At 41.0% G+C, this 15,059-nt stretch overlaps 1 protein-coding gene across 3 annotated transcripts in view; it reads right to left on the reverse strand.

Annotated features, from left to right (window-relative positions):
* The window catches only part of SEMA6A (semaphorin 6A), a 112,104-nt gene that overhangs the window by 52,522 nt on the left and 44,523 nt on the right, over window positions 1–15,059 (reverse strand). For all 3 annotated transcript variants that reach the window (XM_088530302.1, XM_088530301.1, XM_088530300.1), the window contains exons 2-4: window positions 9,390–9,527; window positions 6,663–6,780; window positions 921–981 (exon numbers count right to left, since the gene is read on the reverse strand). In XM_088530302.1, the coding sequence (XP_088386428.1) occupies window positions 921–981; window positions 6,663–6,780; window positions 9,390–9,489 (279 nt within the window). In that variant the 5' untranslated portion in view covers window positions 9,490–9,527. The remainder of the gene's footprint in view (window positions 1–920; window positions 982–6,662; window positions 6,781–9,389; window positions 9,528–15,059) is intronic.

Here is a 15,059-nt window from a genome sequence, read left to right on the forward strand (position 1 = left end):
GTCAAATGTCACAGGCTGGTTAATAAAGCTAATTTTAAAAACCTGTGGTCGATTATAATAACAGCTTTGACATTATAACCGTGATTTTGGACATGACTCGGACAGCGTAAACTAACAATGAACCGAGGCAATATGCATTCACTAAGGATTCTTAGCTTAAACATTGATGGTGAACTTTCTTTCCACTACAAGCCCTTGACCTCAGTTTTCTGAAGAGTAACAAGGCATACACTCATCTTTAGCATCATTGATAGCTACAAAAAACCCTACTTTTTTCCTCCTGTGGTGCAATCCATTCAGTGGCCAAACTCCTATGATCTTCCAGTAAATCAAGACTGTATTTGCCACATATTACACAACATGCATACAATGCAAAGGAGCTGAAGGGAGGCCACTTCTAGTACATGTATGTTAATGTACAATGTGGCCATGCAGACAAAGCTCTTCTTAATTTGGATGTAACCTCCCATGGAGATAATGTGAATCTACAAGTTGGTGCTAAAGTGAGATTTTATTTAGTGAGTGCTTGCATCAGTGAACATAATCTGCGTGCATGAAAATGTGTGAATACCATTTGCTTTTTATGACAAAAGTTCAAGTGTACTTAATTGGGATAGTACAGCAGTTTTAGAAAGCTGCAGAATATAAATGAATAAATGGTTGATGGATGTTCCAGCAGGGACCTCACTGTGTTTCAGTATGGATTGCTTATCAGCCCAGCTAAATCACTTATCAGAAATTCACAGAGGGCATGACTGTAATTTTAGCTTTCCCCAAATATTATTAGCAATGCCGTCCTACTTGATTATTACAGTTTTTACAGCAGCACTGGCAAGTTGTTTGAAACAGTGTCATCTTCCTATTTATCTGAAACTTGTTCTAGTGTCCTTGGTTTCTGGATCACGACAAAAGCTACTTACTTTGCTAAAATAAATTTCTTCTGTATGTGATGTGTCCATATCAACAGTATAAATATGGTCCCTGTAAACAAAGGCAAAGGAATGCAAAGTCAAATGAACTAGTTCATTTTCTATGAAGAGAGCTATCTATCACAAGATTATCCACAATCCATTCAAAAAAGACCACAGTTTTTACCAGGGAACAATCCTGACAGCGTTGCCTGCCTTTTCCAGTGAAACATTTCCATATACAAACCATCTGCTCCCCTTTAAGAATTAAAGGGGAAAAAAAAAAAAAAAGGAAAGAGAGATAGAGGGAGAAATTCTACAAAACTTCCAAACAAATTCATTTCCCTAAAGCAATTATTTGAACAAATGAGATGAGCCACATATCATGTCTGCTGTATAGGACTTAGACCAGATGCTATAGTCTAGTGTGCAGATGTTTTTACATATTCTGAAATCAGCTGCAAACCTCTTTAGAAAACGTTTGGCAGCTTCCTGTGCCATTCTGGGTTAAGAAGAGGTTAATGCTTTTCTTCTTTTTTTTTTTTTAATTATGCCTCTAACCTCAGCTACGATAATTTGATTGACAATATAGAAGGGAAAAGGTTGACAATCACAAAACCGTTCCTAGGAATCATTCTTCTCTTCACACAATGATGGTCAAATTAAACTGCAAAATATTCCTCTGAAACAAGTTTATGCTTCTTGCTTGTGATTTACCTTCCCGCTTTCCTGAGAACCTGGCTCTCCTTACAATTAGCTGACAATCTCTCCTTGGAAAGAGGAAATAGATTCAGCTGCTCAGGTGAAGAGATATTTTTAAACATTCTCCTGTGTGTAAGCTGAAAACAAGGACATTTTTGTCTGGTGCCCATAATTCAGAAAAACCCACCAACCCACAGCCATAACTGGGGAGAAGGAAAGGAAAAACACTGAGCAACTCATTTTTCCTTGAAATAACATTGACTTTTTTTGAAAACGCAGGAAGTTGTGCAGCTGGAGAATGATCCACAGCATTGAAGGGGTCTCCACAGGAGCCTGCTGAAAGTAGGATACAGACTGTTTCCATTTTAGAGATCTCTGCTGCCAAGATTAGTTTCAGTTTATCAGGTTTGCGGGAAACAGTGCTAGTCTCTAACTAAAGCAGACACAAAACACTTCAGCTATACGAAAAATAAGCAACACTTTTCTCATGTAGAGAAAAGGGGCAGCGTTGTTACTGGGAACCAGCTTTTAAAAAACCTACTGTCTTCTATGGCACTGGAGGCAGTTTGCTTTGTTAAGATGCCAAAATGAGGAGCTGCGGGTTTTTTTTCCTCTCTGTACAAACTGCCATTTACTGTCAAGACGGGTTTAATGCTTCAGTTTATTATTTGTCCAACTTTATTGGCACAGCAGTGGCCAGGGTCAGTGCTGGAATAAAATTACTTATTAGCATATCAGCTTCATAGATTACTGCACAATTTCCTTTGTATGTACATCATTCTTTGTTTACGCTAGTCCCACTACATACAAAACAATGCACTGCAAGACCTCTGAAAGCTCCCTTCCAGTACAGCTATTCAATCTAATTACCAATCTTAGCCCACAGTACTTAGGATTCTTTTGTTTTTAGTGGACTTGCTTTCTGGTTTAACATGCAACTCAAAGAAAATTCAGATGGTGTGTTATGGGGTCATCTTAAAGAAGGTTAGAATCAAGCAAACAGTGTATCATTTTCTCATGCCATATTTAAAACAGAGTTGTTGACAGCATCAACAGAAAGTGAAAGAGCTGTCAAATTCTGGGGAGGGTTCTGCAACTACAGACAATAAGGGATTGTCCTTGCCCTCCTTTTCCCACTACTGCCTAGCTCCTACTATCTACTATGTATGTGTACAGCTTGCTGCTAATTAAGTTATTCTAACACAAATTGACTTAATCCTAGGGCTTCCGTTTTTCCCACCTCCAGTCAGCAGAACTGGGTTTTGTTGCCATAGCATAGTCTTGTGGAGGAAGGGAATTTAAATAATGCCACCGGCTGTGCATGACCCTTGGCCACTCAGCACAACGTCTGGAAATGTGTAACTGTGAGAGGAGGGAATCGCTCTGATGCTTCATGGGCTCAGTAAACCGTTTTGTACGTACATATGAGAGGTGACAGATAATGCGAACAAAAGCAGCCACCACACAATGCCATGGGAGGAGGAGATATTGCGGACTTACAAAAGGGTGTACGCGTGAGAGAGAGAGAGACAGGCACACAGATTCCCCTCCACGGAGAAGAGAGAAAGCAGTTGTTTCTTTATGCACTAGAGCTGGATATCCTGATAGCAGAGCAACAGGGCTTCACAGCCTTCAATGGAGTTAACTTACACAGGTTGAGTATCTCTATCCTGCAGTAACAGGTTTAAATCGAAGCTTTTCCAAAATTAAAACAAATTTTAATTGGTAATAGCCAAAAGAGAAGTGCATGCATACCCTGCATTCACCTGACAGACAAATAAATTTTATTCAATGTCAGTCACTCAGTAGTAAATTAGTAAAGGCAATTAAATCCAAGTTTGCCATTTTCTGCACAGAAACTGTCTGCAAAGCATAATGCTGGGTACTGGGTTTTCTAAAAACATACAAACAAGCAAGCAAATTAGAAAAAAAAAATCCAATAATCCCAGCCCCAAAACTCTCAACGGTTAATCACCTGTTTTTATGGCTTTTCAAATAATTGGGAACACATGTAAACTTAGTATCACTGTGTTTAGACACCTTAAAAACAATATGAAAGCAACAACTGATATCATAGCTAAGGGATTTACGCTAACTACAGTTTTTAATTAATCTTGTTACAAGGCTCTTTGAGAAACACCTTTGATTGTGTTCACATTTGTTTCAGTCTGTAGGTTTACTGCCACCACTAAAGGAGATGCAGTGTTACAGCTATAAACTTTCATTCACACTAATTATCAAAAGATGACTCATTTCCTGGAGTTTATCACTCAAAGTTAAAAATGACCTTTGATTTTTAACTTATATCACATAGTTTTCTCAGACCAGCAGGGATTCAATGACACATGGGCAGGGAAAAAGATACACTTGAGAGTTTTTGACCTACTGAAGGAGAAAAGGGTAAGAAGATTTCTTGTGTTTGAATAAGATTTTGATTTTGTTTCTTTTTTCAGGTTACTAGCTCCTAGGCATATCTAAGCCCTCTCTTATTATAACACTTTACAAATATTCGCAGTCACACAGAATGCATATACACATACAAACACACATATTACCCCACAAACATCTGCATTCTTTATGTAACTTTTAAACACAGTACTTGCATATCCTAAAATATTTAGAAGGCTTTTCCTGTTATGGAAGCAATTGCTTGGGCACTGCAACACTACAGTTGCGTCAATCTTTCAGCCCAGGAACAAGCTATAAGTACAATAGTGTAAAATCTGCAAAGCGGATTTACCACCTTCTCTTTGCAAATAATTTGCTGATTTAAAAGAAAACAAATAAGGAAAGCAAAGGGAACTCAGCCATGAAAAGAAGGAAATCCTGCCACTACTTTTCAAAAAACTCCATTCCCACCGCTGCTCTTTATCACACTAAAAGTAGCAAGGAGCTGAGTAAAGCCTAGAGAGGCCTCCCTGTGGGACTGCCCATTCTTTGTACCCTGCAACCAAGTCCACAACAGTTCCCTGAGGAAGGGAGAAGATTCAGAGAACCTGGATGTCTAGCTGCGGCCTGGCCAACAAAAACATTCACAACATGAATCCAAATACCCCATGGAAGAAAAGAAACCGCAGTGCCACGTTGCGTAACCACACATTCTTTGCCAAGAACTGACACAAAGGGAAAACCAGGGGCAGGCCCAGGTGGCCCGTCATTTCCTGGGGGGATGCTTTGCACTGCAGATACTAGATCTGACATGAGCTTTTGGTGCCTTCTGTGCCTGGAAGCTGTATGTGTCAAACAAGAAGGCTGAGCTACCTGGGAGAAGGGAGTGCACATGCAAACAGCAGTGTGATGACCTAATCAGGAAAAAGCAGTACTGAAAAAATAAATTGGTGGTGTTCAGAAAACATATAAAGATATCTATCTCAACCCCCGCTGCTCCAGCAGGGACACCTAGAGCATGGGGCACAGGATCGCAGCCAGGCAGATTTGGAAGATCTCCAGAGAAGGAGACTCCACCACCATTCCACTCCACCACCTCTCTGGGCTGTCTGTTCCGGGGCTTTGTCACTGTCACAGTAAAAAAAAAACATATGTTCCTTGTTTAAAAACCTCAATACCCACCTTCTTGGCTGCAAGACCTCCACTACTTTTACTGTTGCATTTGGGAATAATTGCAGTGGAAGGGCAACATGGCAGAAATCCCGACTGGGTTGGTGACAGTGGGAACCCAAAAGTCAGTGACACAGGATGTGTGTGCCATGTATGTGAAAAGCCTAAAGAACCCAAACTCAACAGATAAAGCTGCAGGGCCTAGGCATATACGCAAGTAGTCCTGCAGTTTTTTAGTTTTTTATAATAGTCAGAAAAGTGACCATGTAGAAATTGCACTCAGTGATCCTCCTGGTGAAAGCAACTAATTATTCCATGCCAAGTCAAGGCCAGATCCCCGCTGCGGGACACCTCCAGCCACCCAGGAGACAGGGAGTAGCTCTCCGAGAGGAAAGTCGGGCAGCTCCCGGCAGCTCTGAGGGCTCTGGGGCCGGCGGTTGTCGCTGGGCCAGCGGCTGCCTGTTGGGCAGCTGTTCCCGTTCCGCGCCGGGCATCCCACCCGCCACTGCTCCCATCTGCAGCAACAGCCTGGCCTCCGCGGCGCGCACAACGGGGTCCTGCTCGGCTCCAGAAGGAGCAGGAAGCAGGCCGAGAGCAGGCTGTGGCTGCAGGGCAGCTTGTAGGCAGGCCCCAAACAGGATCTGGGCCCAAGGGCTACCGAGCTGGACTTCCCACCCTCATTACTCTGGGTACTGAATGTATTTACCCTGTACCCATCAGATAATTCCCACCTTGAGACTGTCAAGCTCCTTTGGTAAGAACAGTCAGGGAGGGGAAGTGTTAATGTCTGATCTGTTTCAGTCTGGCAGCTACATAAAAGTTTAAATATATAATAAAAATAAATAAATATATAAATCAGAATAGCTCCACTGAAGCAGATAATGCTTTGCTGAACTACGCAAACTAAATACTGGCTCTATGTGCAACTTTAATGTGAAGGTATGTGTTTGTATTTGCATAGTATAGCTCTCTGCCAGAAAAATCCAGAAACCAAATTCAATTAACCTTGCTGAGTACATCAAAAGAACAGTAGCAAACATGTTTTTCTCTTTTTTGTTTTGTGATATTTAAAACGTGCCTGAAACAGTAACTCTGAAGTTTAAGAACACTTAATCAAATATGCATTTGTGCACCAGCAGGATCATTCCCTAAAAACTGAAAATATTTGAGTGCACAAACAAAATTAGAGGCTCTGTAAGGAGATAATGAACATGAACTCTCTCCGTGATGATCCTGAACGACTCCTTTGGCAAGCTCCATGAACCTGCATTCAGAGGGAGGTGGGCAGCCCTTAAAGGAATGGCTCAGCACCTTGCAAGACTGAGCCTCGCAAGAACTTCATTGACTAAGAAAGTTTCTAGCATGTCTTATTAACAACGGTAAGAAAATCCTGAACTAAAATATCTGGCTGAAATGAGCTCGAAATATTCCTTTTTTTCCCTCCTTCTCACTCTAAAACAGCAAGGGGCAGTGAAGAAATGGTGGGTTACTGACCTAGCAGCAACGTAGAGTGTTCTGTTCATGATCATTATCAGCTGGATGTCCAGCCGGTGCCTCTGCGTGGTGTTCCGTCCTGGCTTGTGACCCACAAACACCGGATACTGTTTTGTATCTGTGAGAAGGGAAAAAAGGTTCACCAAGAAGAAGCAAAAGGCAAAACAGAATCACAAGGTTAAACCATGTTAACACAGAGCAACCCTACTGCCCAAAACTCCAGTTCTTTTCCTCTCCCAGCAGTATAGCTTTGTGTAGGAAGGTACAAGCACAGGCGGACGAACAGTTCTTCGGGGTTACAGCTGCTGTTTGCAGTTATAGAGGAGAAAGTTGGTACATTTTTAGAAAATGAAAATGGTGACTTTTTAGAACTCAGAGCTGCTCTGGCATACAGGTATTCAGCACTTTCTCACAGTTTTTCTTTCACTGCTTGCAGAGTTTAAATGTTGACTTCTGGCTGCCAAAGTGCATCTAGCAAGACAAAGCTGTTTTACAGTGGCCATCAATCACCACAAAGGCTCGATCGGTTAGAGCAAAAGCCCTGGCTTTGCTCGGTGTAAACTGCCAGCTCCACGGGTTTCCTGCAGGATCAGGCTGCCATTGTAGAGCAGCTGTGGGGATTTCTGAGAAACTGTGGTTAGCCATTGCTTGAGCCTTATAAAATGAAAGTCACTGCATATTATCTTGGCAACCAGTTTGAGACTGCCACTCTTTTGGCAACTGGACAGTAGTTCTGACTGGAAGCCTGGTATTGAGTTCATGTTCTCAACAAGTGAGATTTGTCCCCTTGCTCTACTAGTCAGCAGGAAGCATTTACTTGCTTTTTCCAGTGGTTTATCTGCTGAGACCTTTAACATAGCTAAGATGATCTGTGTGTACTGCCTATAAAAAGAGTGATCATTTTTGTCTAAGAGTCTTCTTGCTGTTAAATCTGTATACATGACTGTGACACCTAAGATACACAACCTGGGGGTGAGCAACGTAAACCAAAAGACAACTGGAAGACTGGAGGAGTCCAAATCTCTGATAAGCAGTAGCATAAACACAAAACCACTTCATGTGTGTATTATATTCAGCCATGCCTGTGGCTTTTTCCAACAAAATATTTTCCCACAAGTGTGGAGATGGCTTGAAGGAGTCTGTCTCTTCCCTCAGCTACCGCTCCGATGTTTTCAGCTATTGTCCTCTAAAAATGCTTTCCCTGTTAAACTTAGTGAAATTTCGGATTCATAGTGTGGCTTGGGCAGAGCACTTCAGACTGCCCTGTGTCAGAAAGCCTAATGATAGCACTGGACAGAAACAGTAAGCTCCCTGTAAACCAGGTGCTGAGTATTTCTGGAGAAACAAATTAGCAAAGTTCAGCCAGGACTTATTTTCAGAAGCTTAATCCTTCTGACCAAGATTTATATGCAAAGCGCCAAGTTTTAACTTTCAAGCTTTCAATGCTGTTTCTTTTATACCTCACTGGTTTTACATAAGCAGGAGCCTGTACATTTGTGCAGATCTCAGCGCTCTGTGATGGAGAGACAGAAGTAATCCAAATTCCCAAATGATTAAGACTGGGTAAGTCTACATTAGCAAAGGTGATTAGCACCACCTGACTGGAGGTACTTAAACAACAAGTGGTCACAATAGATATGTTTTAGTTTTACTTCACAGCATCTCTAGTCTTGCTCCATGGACTGGATGCCTATGAGCAGTGGGAGCACATTAAGTGTGCTGCTGGAGTCTGTCCTTCAGCTTAGTGTTATCCAAAAAGGTTTTTTTTTTTTTTTTTTAACCAAGGCCCATAAAGCAAGGACCATCAGCATATTCACTTCAAAATCAAACTCCTGATTCAAAGTAAGATGCTAACATAAACCTACCACCCACAGCCGACTTACCACTCATTAACACGCTTTTACAGATGTAAGTGCTTCCTTTTAAATATTTGAACCCTTGGAAGTTCAGAGGACTTTGTTTTTTGGTGTAATCACAATTGAGCTGTGGTAAGTAAGGAATAATCACATATGCTAAGCTTGTTTTTCATGGTCATATGCTATGAAAGCTCTCCACCTGTTTAGCCACTAAATCTCCATACTGACTTGCAGCTGTCTGTTACCCTAGATTTGGAGAACCTGCCAATTACTTTAAGCAGTAAGAAAAAGGAGAGATTCTGTTACAAAGGATTTTTTCTTGCTCTTTTTTTTTTTAAAGTCAAAATTTACAGTAAGCTTTCTAGGCAAAAATGCCAAATGCTAAAGTGGAATCCATCAGAGCTTGAAGGAATAAGTTTGGTTCTTTGTGTTAGATCAATTAATATGTTTTCACAGCTTAGTTTCATTAGTGTGCTACACTTGATATCCTGAGGTGCTTGACTGGTTATCCAGAACATTGTTTTCACAAATCACAAAAGGTGAGGAACTCTTTGATCACGAAAAAAAAAAAAAAAACTTCCCTCATTTGCTGCTAGATAAAACAAGAAATTGGGTTTCATTATGCTGTTGAAGTGCCTGTCTGAGGAGGAGAAACACTCCTGTTTTTGAGGAACAAGCATTTCACCACCCAGTAATCATAAGCGACGGTGAGAAAATCTTGCTCTTCTACTAATATTGGAGAATGCAAATTGGCTGGCCTGGGCGAGACGGGGAAAACATTTTCATTTATTGCAACTGTAATAAAATATTGTTAATGGGGAGTCTGCTGATAAGTACTAAGGAAATTAAGACCTCTGGAGTTTATACTTACAGTTGCCATGCGAAATACTGATTGGCTCAGAATCTTCTGGGAAACCAGCCCCAGCAAAGTGTAGCAGTGTGAAATATAGCAGCAAGGTTTCTGACCTCATAGTAGTTCAGCTGGGAGGTTTCACTTCTGCACTTCACCCTGTGGAAGACAAACAAGAGCGTAAGTGATTTATATCAATGCAGTTTCTACCAGTGCACACAGAAAACTAGAATAGCCAATGCAAAACAAAGTGATCTTTCCTTCTCATTGAGCCTTTCACCATAACTGAGGAGATATGTTGCATTTCCAAGCAGGAACTGCCCGGCCAGACCATTTCCACTTTGGCCCATGCCCTGGTGCCATGTCTTGGTTGAAGAGAGAGAGACCTCAATATTTGTGTGTTACTGAGAATTTTCTGTCTCAGCTGCCTGGACACAAAAAAGAAACTTTGTCTTTTGCACTGATCAAGAACTGACAAGTTTTTCAGCAGATATTTAGCCTGCCATTTATTTGGCTAGGTAGACACAATTCGATGACGACACACACCATAAATAAAAAAATACACTACATTATTCATGTTAAAAAGAGATTACGGGTTACACTACAGGACTGATTCATGCCCTTCTGAGTTGTGAATCAAACGAGGAAACACCGAGAAGGCTTGATAGAGCATGCAGAACATGTCATTGGGCTTTACTATAAAAATATGTGCCCATAAATTCAGGTGCCATAAAACTAATACTCAAACTTGTGATAAAATAAGGGTGAAGAGAACTGTCTAAAAACACATTTTTCCCTGTGTTCTATTGATGCTTTTGCTCATTCACATTTCATGTACCACCCCCCATCCCTAAATCTTGAAGATAAAAGGAACCACAGAGGCCTTTGGATATAGTGAGAAAAAAAACAGCACATAGTGCAGTAAATAGCTCATAATTCCCAGGCAAATTTCATGTAGGCGCTGATCTGCAGGGGAAATCATTGTAAAAATGGGGTTTTCTTTTCATCCCTCCCAGAGTTTCAAACCTTTGATGCCACCTGCCAAAGATTCTTTTTGAACAAAGCTATTTTACAGTAGTTCATCAATCATTCAAGATTTATGGGCAGAAAGTCAAACTTCGTAACCTACATAGTCTTTGAAACTTAATTTGGCAAACAAAGTGCTAACTTGCCCTTCTGCAACGCCATTTAATATTAGACACCTATGTCTCCTTTCCCTATACCAGAAACAGCATTGAATGTTGCATTTTGACTTGCAATTTCACAGACAGAGCTGATTCCTCAGCATTTATCCTATTAAAGCTGTCACAATAATTAATTTGACTTATTGGATACTTGCTTTTAAATAAAGTTTCAGATCTTACAGCTGAATTGGAATAGAGACTTCACTGTAGGGCAATATATTCCATAAGGAGTAATGATTTATTACACTCTATGCCTGCTTATTATTATTCAAACACATAAATTGGAAACTTGGCTGATTCTCTGTTTTCATTAATCAAAGCCTGAGTCCAGAAAAAATAAAATTTAATATGATGCACTGAACGATCCCCCAACCAAGCAATGTCAGAGGACAACAAAGATAAAAGAGCAAGAATAACGTCGCGTAATACAGAAACAGTCAGTGTCTCATATCACATGTGAGAATGAACACAGCACAATAGCACATACTTGCTCCATCTAGTACCTCCTTAAGCTGATAGCAATGTACGACCACTGACACAGCAGTGCCTGCCTGCAGACACTTTCTCTACCTGTTTCCTCCATTTGTCTCTCTAATCACCTCCTACGTGTTGTCTTCACCATGAGCTCTCTAGGGCAGGAACTGTTCCTTTCTATTTGTTTCTGTGCCCAGTGGAGCTTCATTCATGCCCCTTAGGAATGCCCAAAGCAGAAATAAACATCAGACACAAGTGTAATACTTGGAAACACAGTTTCCCTCAAAGGGTTTGAACTAAAGATAATATCTCTCTATCTCTGTTATATACAGATATAAACAGAAAAGGAGTTAATTTCATTCTCTTCACATAATTTTTTGAAATGTAATTTTGCTATTTTCAAAATTTTGCGCTTCTAACTACTCAGTGAAGCAAGGGAGTATCTTATCTTAATATACAAACATTTCAATTGCCATTACTACCACCCAATGCAAAACTATCCTTTGAAATACGGATGAGGAGCAACAGTTTAACAGGAGGAAACTTATCAAGCAAACCCATTCTTCCATGTAGACCTTATTCATCCACTGCCGGTCTGCATGCTGACAATTCAAACCAACATTGCCTCGCAGTAGGATGCTGGGGCAAGAAGAGCAGCTGCTTCTGTTGCTGCCCATCAGCAGTAACATCACCCGCTACCCAACAATGCGTGTACGCCGCGAGGAAAGCACCAAGGTACTGCAGACAAACCTCAGCCACAACACTAGGCATTTTTAGAAACTTCTAACAGGTGATTCTGCACCATCACTCCCCTGCTTATTCACACAGATGCACTACTCTTATGTAAATATGTCCAGGAGAGAGACTCCAGGAAAATTAATAAATTCCAACATGCTTACTCTGTACTTTATGGCCTGGATTTTTTTTTAACTGAAAAGAATTAATCAACAAATGTACTCTCTTATGGCCTCCTAAGAGATTAATAGCACAAAGATGTCTAGGTATCAGGAATTCTGTCATTCTTAAGGGTATTTTCTGGGAAAGGAAGGGAAGGAAGAGAGAAAAATGTTTAATTCTCTGTTGCTGTAACACTAACACAATTGTTGGAATTCATACAAAATAAATCCAAATATGCCTGTTTTGACCTGTCAGTGTTTAAAGCCGACATCTGTATCAGTGCCTGTGCCAATAAAATAACATGAGCAGGACACAAGCTGCATCCAAAGGTAGCTTTTCACCAGGAGGCAATTATCAAACATAATATGAGTTTTGCTATCCATACAAGAGGGGAAAGATCTGTTTTGTTTCAGTAGAATTTCAGAAAGACGCTGATTCAAGAAGGTCACAATTATTTTTAGCACAAACTTCCTTTTCAGCATGTCCTTGTCTTTGGTTGGGCTCCTGGGAGCGATGCAAGTGGCCTCACTTGCAATTGTGCTGAACCTACTTCCTAATCAAAATTGCTTCTGAATGCAGTGTTTGATGAAGCACAAGTGGGTAGATAGTTATGCTGAGCAAGTTCAGGCACCATCTCCAAACAATAGTCTTATAAACATTACGGTAGAGAGCTTCAGGCACTGCAAACCACTGAGGTCCAGTCTGGTTTGTATATTCAGGTTGGGGGAGAACTGGTTCTAAGGACGCCAATTCTTCCTGTTCCAAAAGTGCTCACTGCTCCTGTAAAGGATATGGGTGATGACCAGAGGTGTGTTTTTTGGTGAGGTTCTTTTACTTGTGGACGTTTGGAATACAGCCCCTCAAATGTGTTAGGGCAGGTTTTATAACCTGCGTCTAATGCAAAAACTTTTGGCCACAGACTTTACGGAGTAGTAACGTATGCTTCCCATACACCTCAGACCAAGGCAAATATAGTGAGGCAAGACACCTTGATGCTCTGACTTTTCTTTCTGATTGGGTTGCTTTGAATAGCTAGGAAAGATGTCCTCATTTGTCATCATTAATTGTATATTTCCGCACTTTTATAACTAAATATAAATATACCTTATGATGCCCTGACTTGTGTGAAAACCAGAATTTTGTACTCTTAGATGCGAACTTCTCTGGTGGGGAATAAATTCTTCCATTTGTACAATCCAGCACAGAAAGTAATTAAGAATCTTGTAGGATATTTGCACACTAACTGCAATTTGGTTCATACCAGCATTTGTCAAAGTCTACATACGCACACCACAGTGGCGTTTGATTTAGTAAAAATTACATTGTCAGCATGGAAGAATTCCTGAAGCTAAGACAGCAACGACTACCCCAACATGGTTTATAACTCAAACGAAAAGGTCTGATTTTTCTGAGCCAAGCACTTTCTATGGTTTCAAAAGTCCACAGTTACCTGAGACAACAAGAAGCCACCATGATAAGCTCTGCTTTCTATTGTCTGATATTTTCAGGGTTTAATGAGTAATAGTCTGACTGGAAATGTATATATAGAATAGCTTCTTGGCTATGGAAATCCTCACATGGCTAGTGACACAGTTTTCTAGTAACCAGGCTATTGTGTCTGCAGCTTGTAAGTTCTGGCAGGGTTATATGTACTATGTGGAAAATCCTAAGGGGAAGTGCTAACTTCCTTATAAATGCTATAAAAGTGTAAGGCCAGATTTAATCTTGAGAACACATTCAAAAGCAATGGCTGCCTAGACACATCTATAAATAGCTATTGAGAAAGACGCTCTTCTGTGTTAGAAAACCACCCATCTAGCTGCTTTAGCCTCCCTGTACAGCCAGCTAAACCCAGTGTAATTTGGAGAAAAACCAAAGTATATAACCATGTCAGAATTTTCCCATGGCACAGTAAGCTGGATCAGTGATGGACAGACCTTGTCTTATTCATAATTATTACAGACTTTTTTAAAAATTATAATGGCAAATGTCCATACACGACAGCTGCACTACCATCCACAAATTATTAAGCTTAATGTGAGAATTACTAGACAAAATTCAATGGTCTGTGCTATGCATGAAGCAAGACAGGAAAACTTAACAACCATAAAAACCAATGACTATATTAATGGAAAAAAGATATCATTTCTACAAAAATGTAGAAATAATCTACCTTTCTTTAAAAAGCCTGCCCTTCAAAAAACCTCTATTAAGAAGGAACAGTATTTAACCAGAGGCTGAGAAAACTAAAATTTTAAGCCTGATGAACTACTGCATAAGGAAAAACACATACCATGAAAAAGTAGTAGCCTGTGAATTGACCCAGAAATATTCAGAAAATATTCTGAACAGCACTCTCAGCAACTCATCATATGTAGTATTTCTTACATTGTCAAAAATAAATGAATTACCATAAACAAGGAGGGGGAAAAATGTGTAACAGAAGTGTAAGCAAATTGTAAGAGATGTAACAAAAAAAATCGAGACTCTCTTGTGATAAGGATGTTAAGAGCATTCAAGAAACCCAGGTCCCACGTTAAGGTCTCTCTGAAAGAGGCTTGAGGGCGCGAGCTCTCTGTACCCGCACATAAACAAGCACGTATCAACCTACCAGCACACACATTGGCCTGGGGAAGGCAGAGCGCAGAAAACCCTTGGCTGACCCGAATCCTATCCTATCCACAGTGCAGATTTGCTGCGCGATGCTTTCAAGCATCTTTTGCCTCCTTTGGTTAAACCTGTGGAAACCTCTCAGTGGAAGACACTATTGTTACTGCTCTTCACCCCTTTAAATCCACCGTTCCCAGAAAGTGGGAGAGACAGTTCTACGAAAGCCAGAGAAAAGAATGACGAATAATGCAACAACAGAAAAGGACCGGAATACAACCTGCAGGCCGCAGCTTCCAGAAAAAGAGACAGGCTGGGCGGTCACGGTGGAGCCGCTCAGGAGAGCACCCTTTGTGTGCGCCTGCTCGCGTGGCCGGCACAACCACCCCGCCACGCCGCCTGGCCGCAGCAGGGATCACGCGGAGCGCCCGGGCCCATCCGTGCTCCGCGCAGTGGGCAGATGTGAGCCAACAGGAGCTCAGCGGGTGCTTGGGGACCCCAAAAGGCAGGAGGCACAAGTGGCTATCAG

This window comes from Tinamus guttatus, unplaced genomic scaffold (assembly GCF_059628265.1).
Source record: "Tinamus guttatus ecotype Peru unplaced genomic scaffold, ASM5962826v1 Tinamus_guttatus_pri_ptg000365l, whole genome shotgun sequence".
Lineage (NCBI taxonomy): Eukaryota > Metazoa > Chordata > Aves > Tinamiformes > Tinamidae > Tinamus > Tinamus guttatus.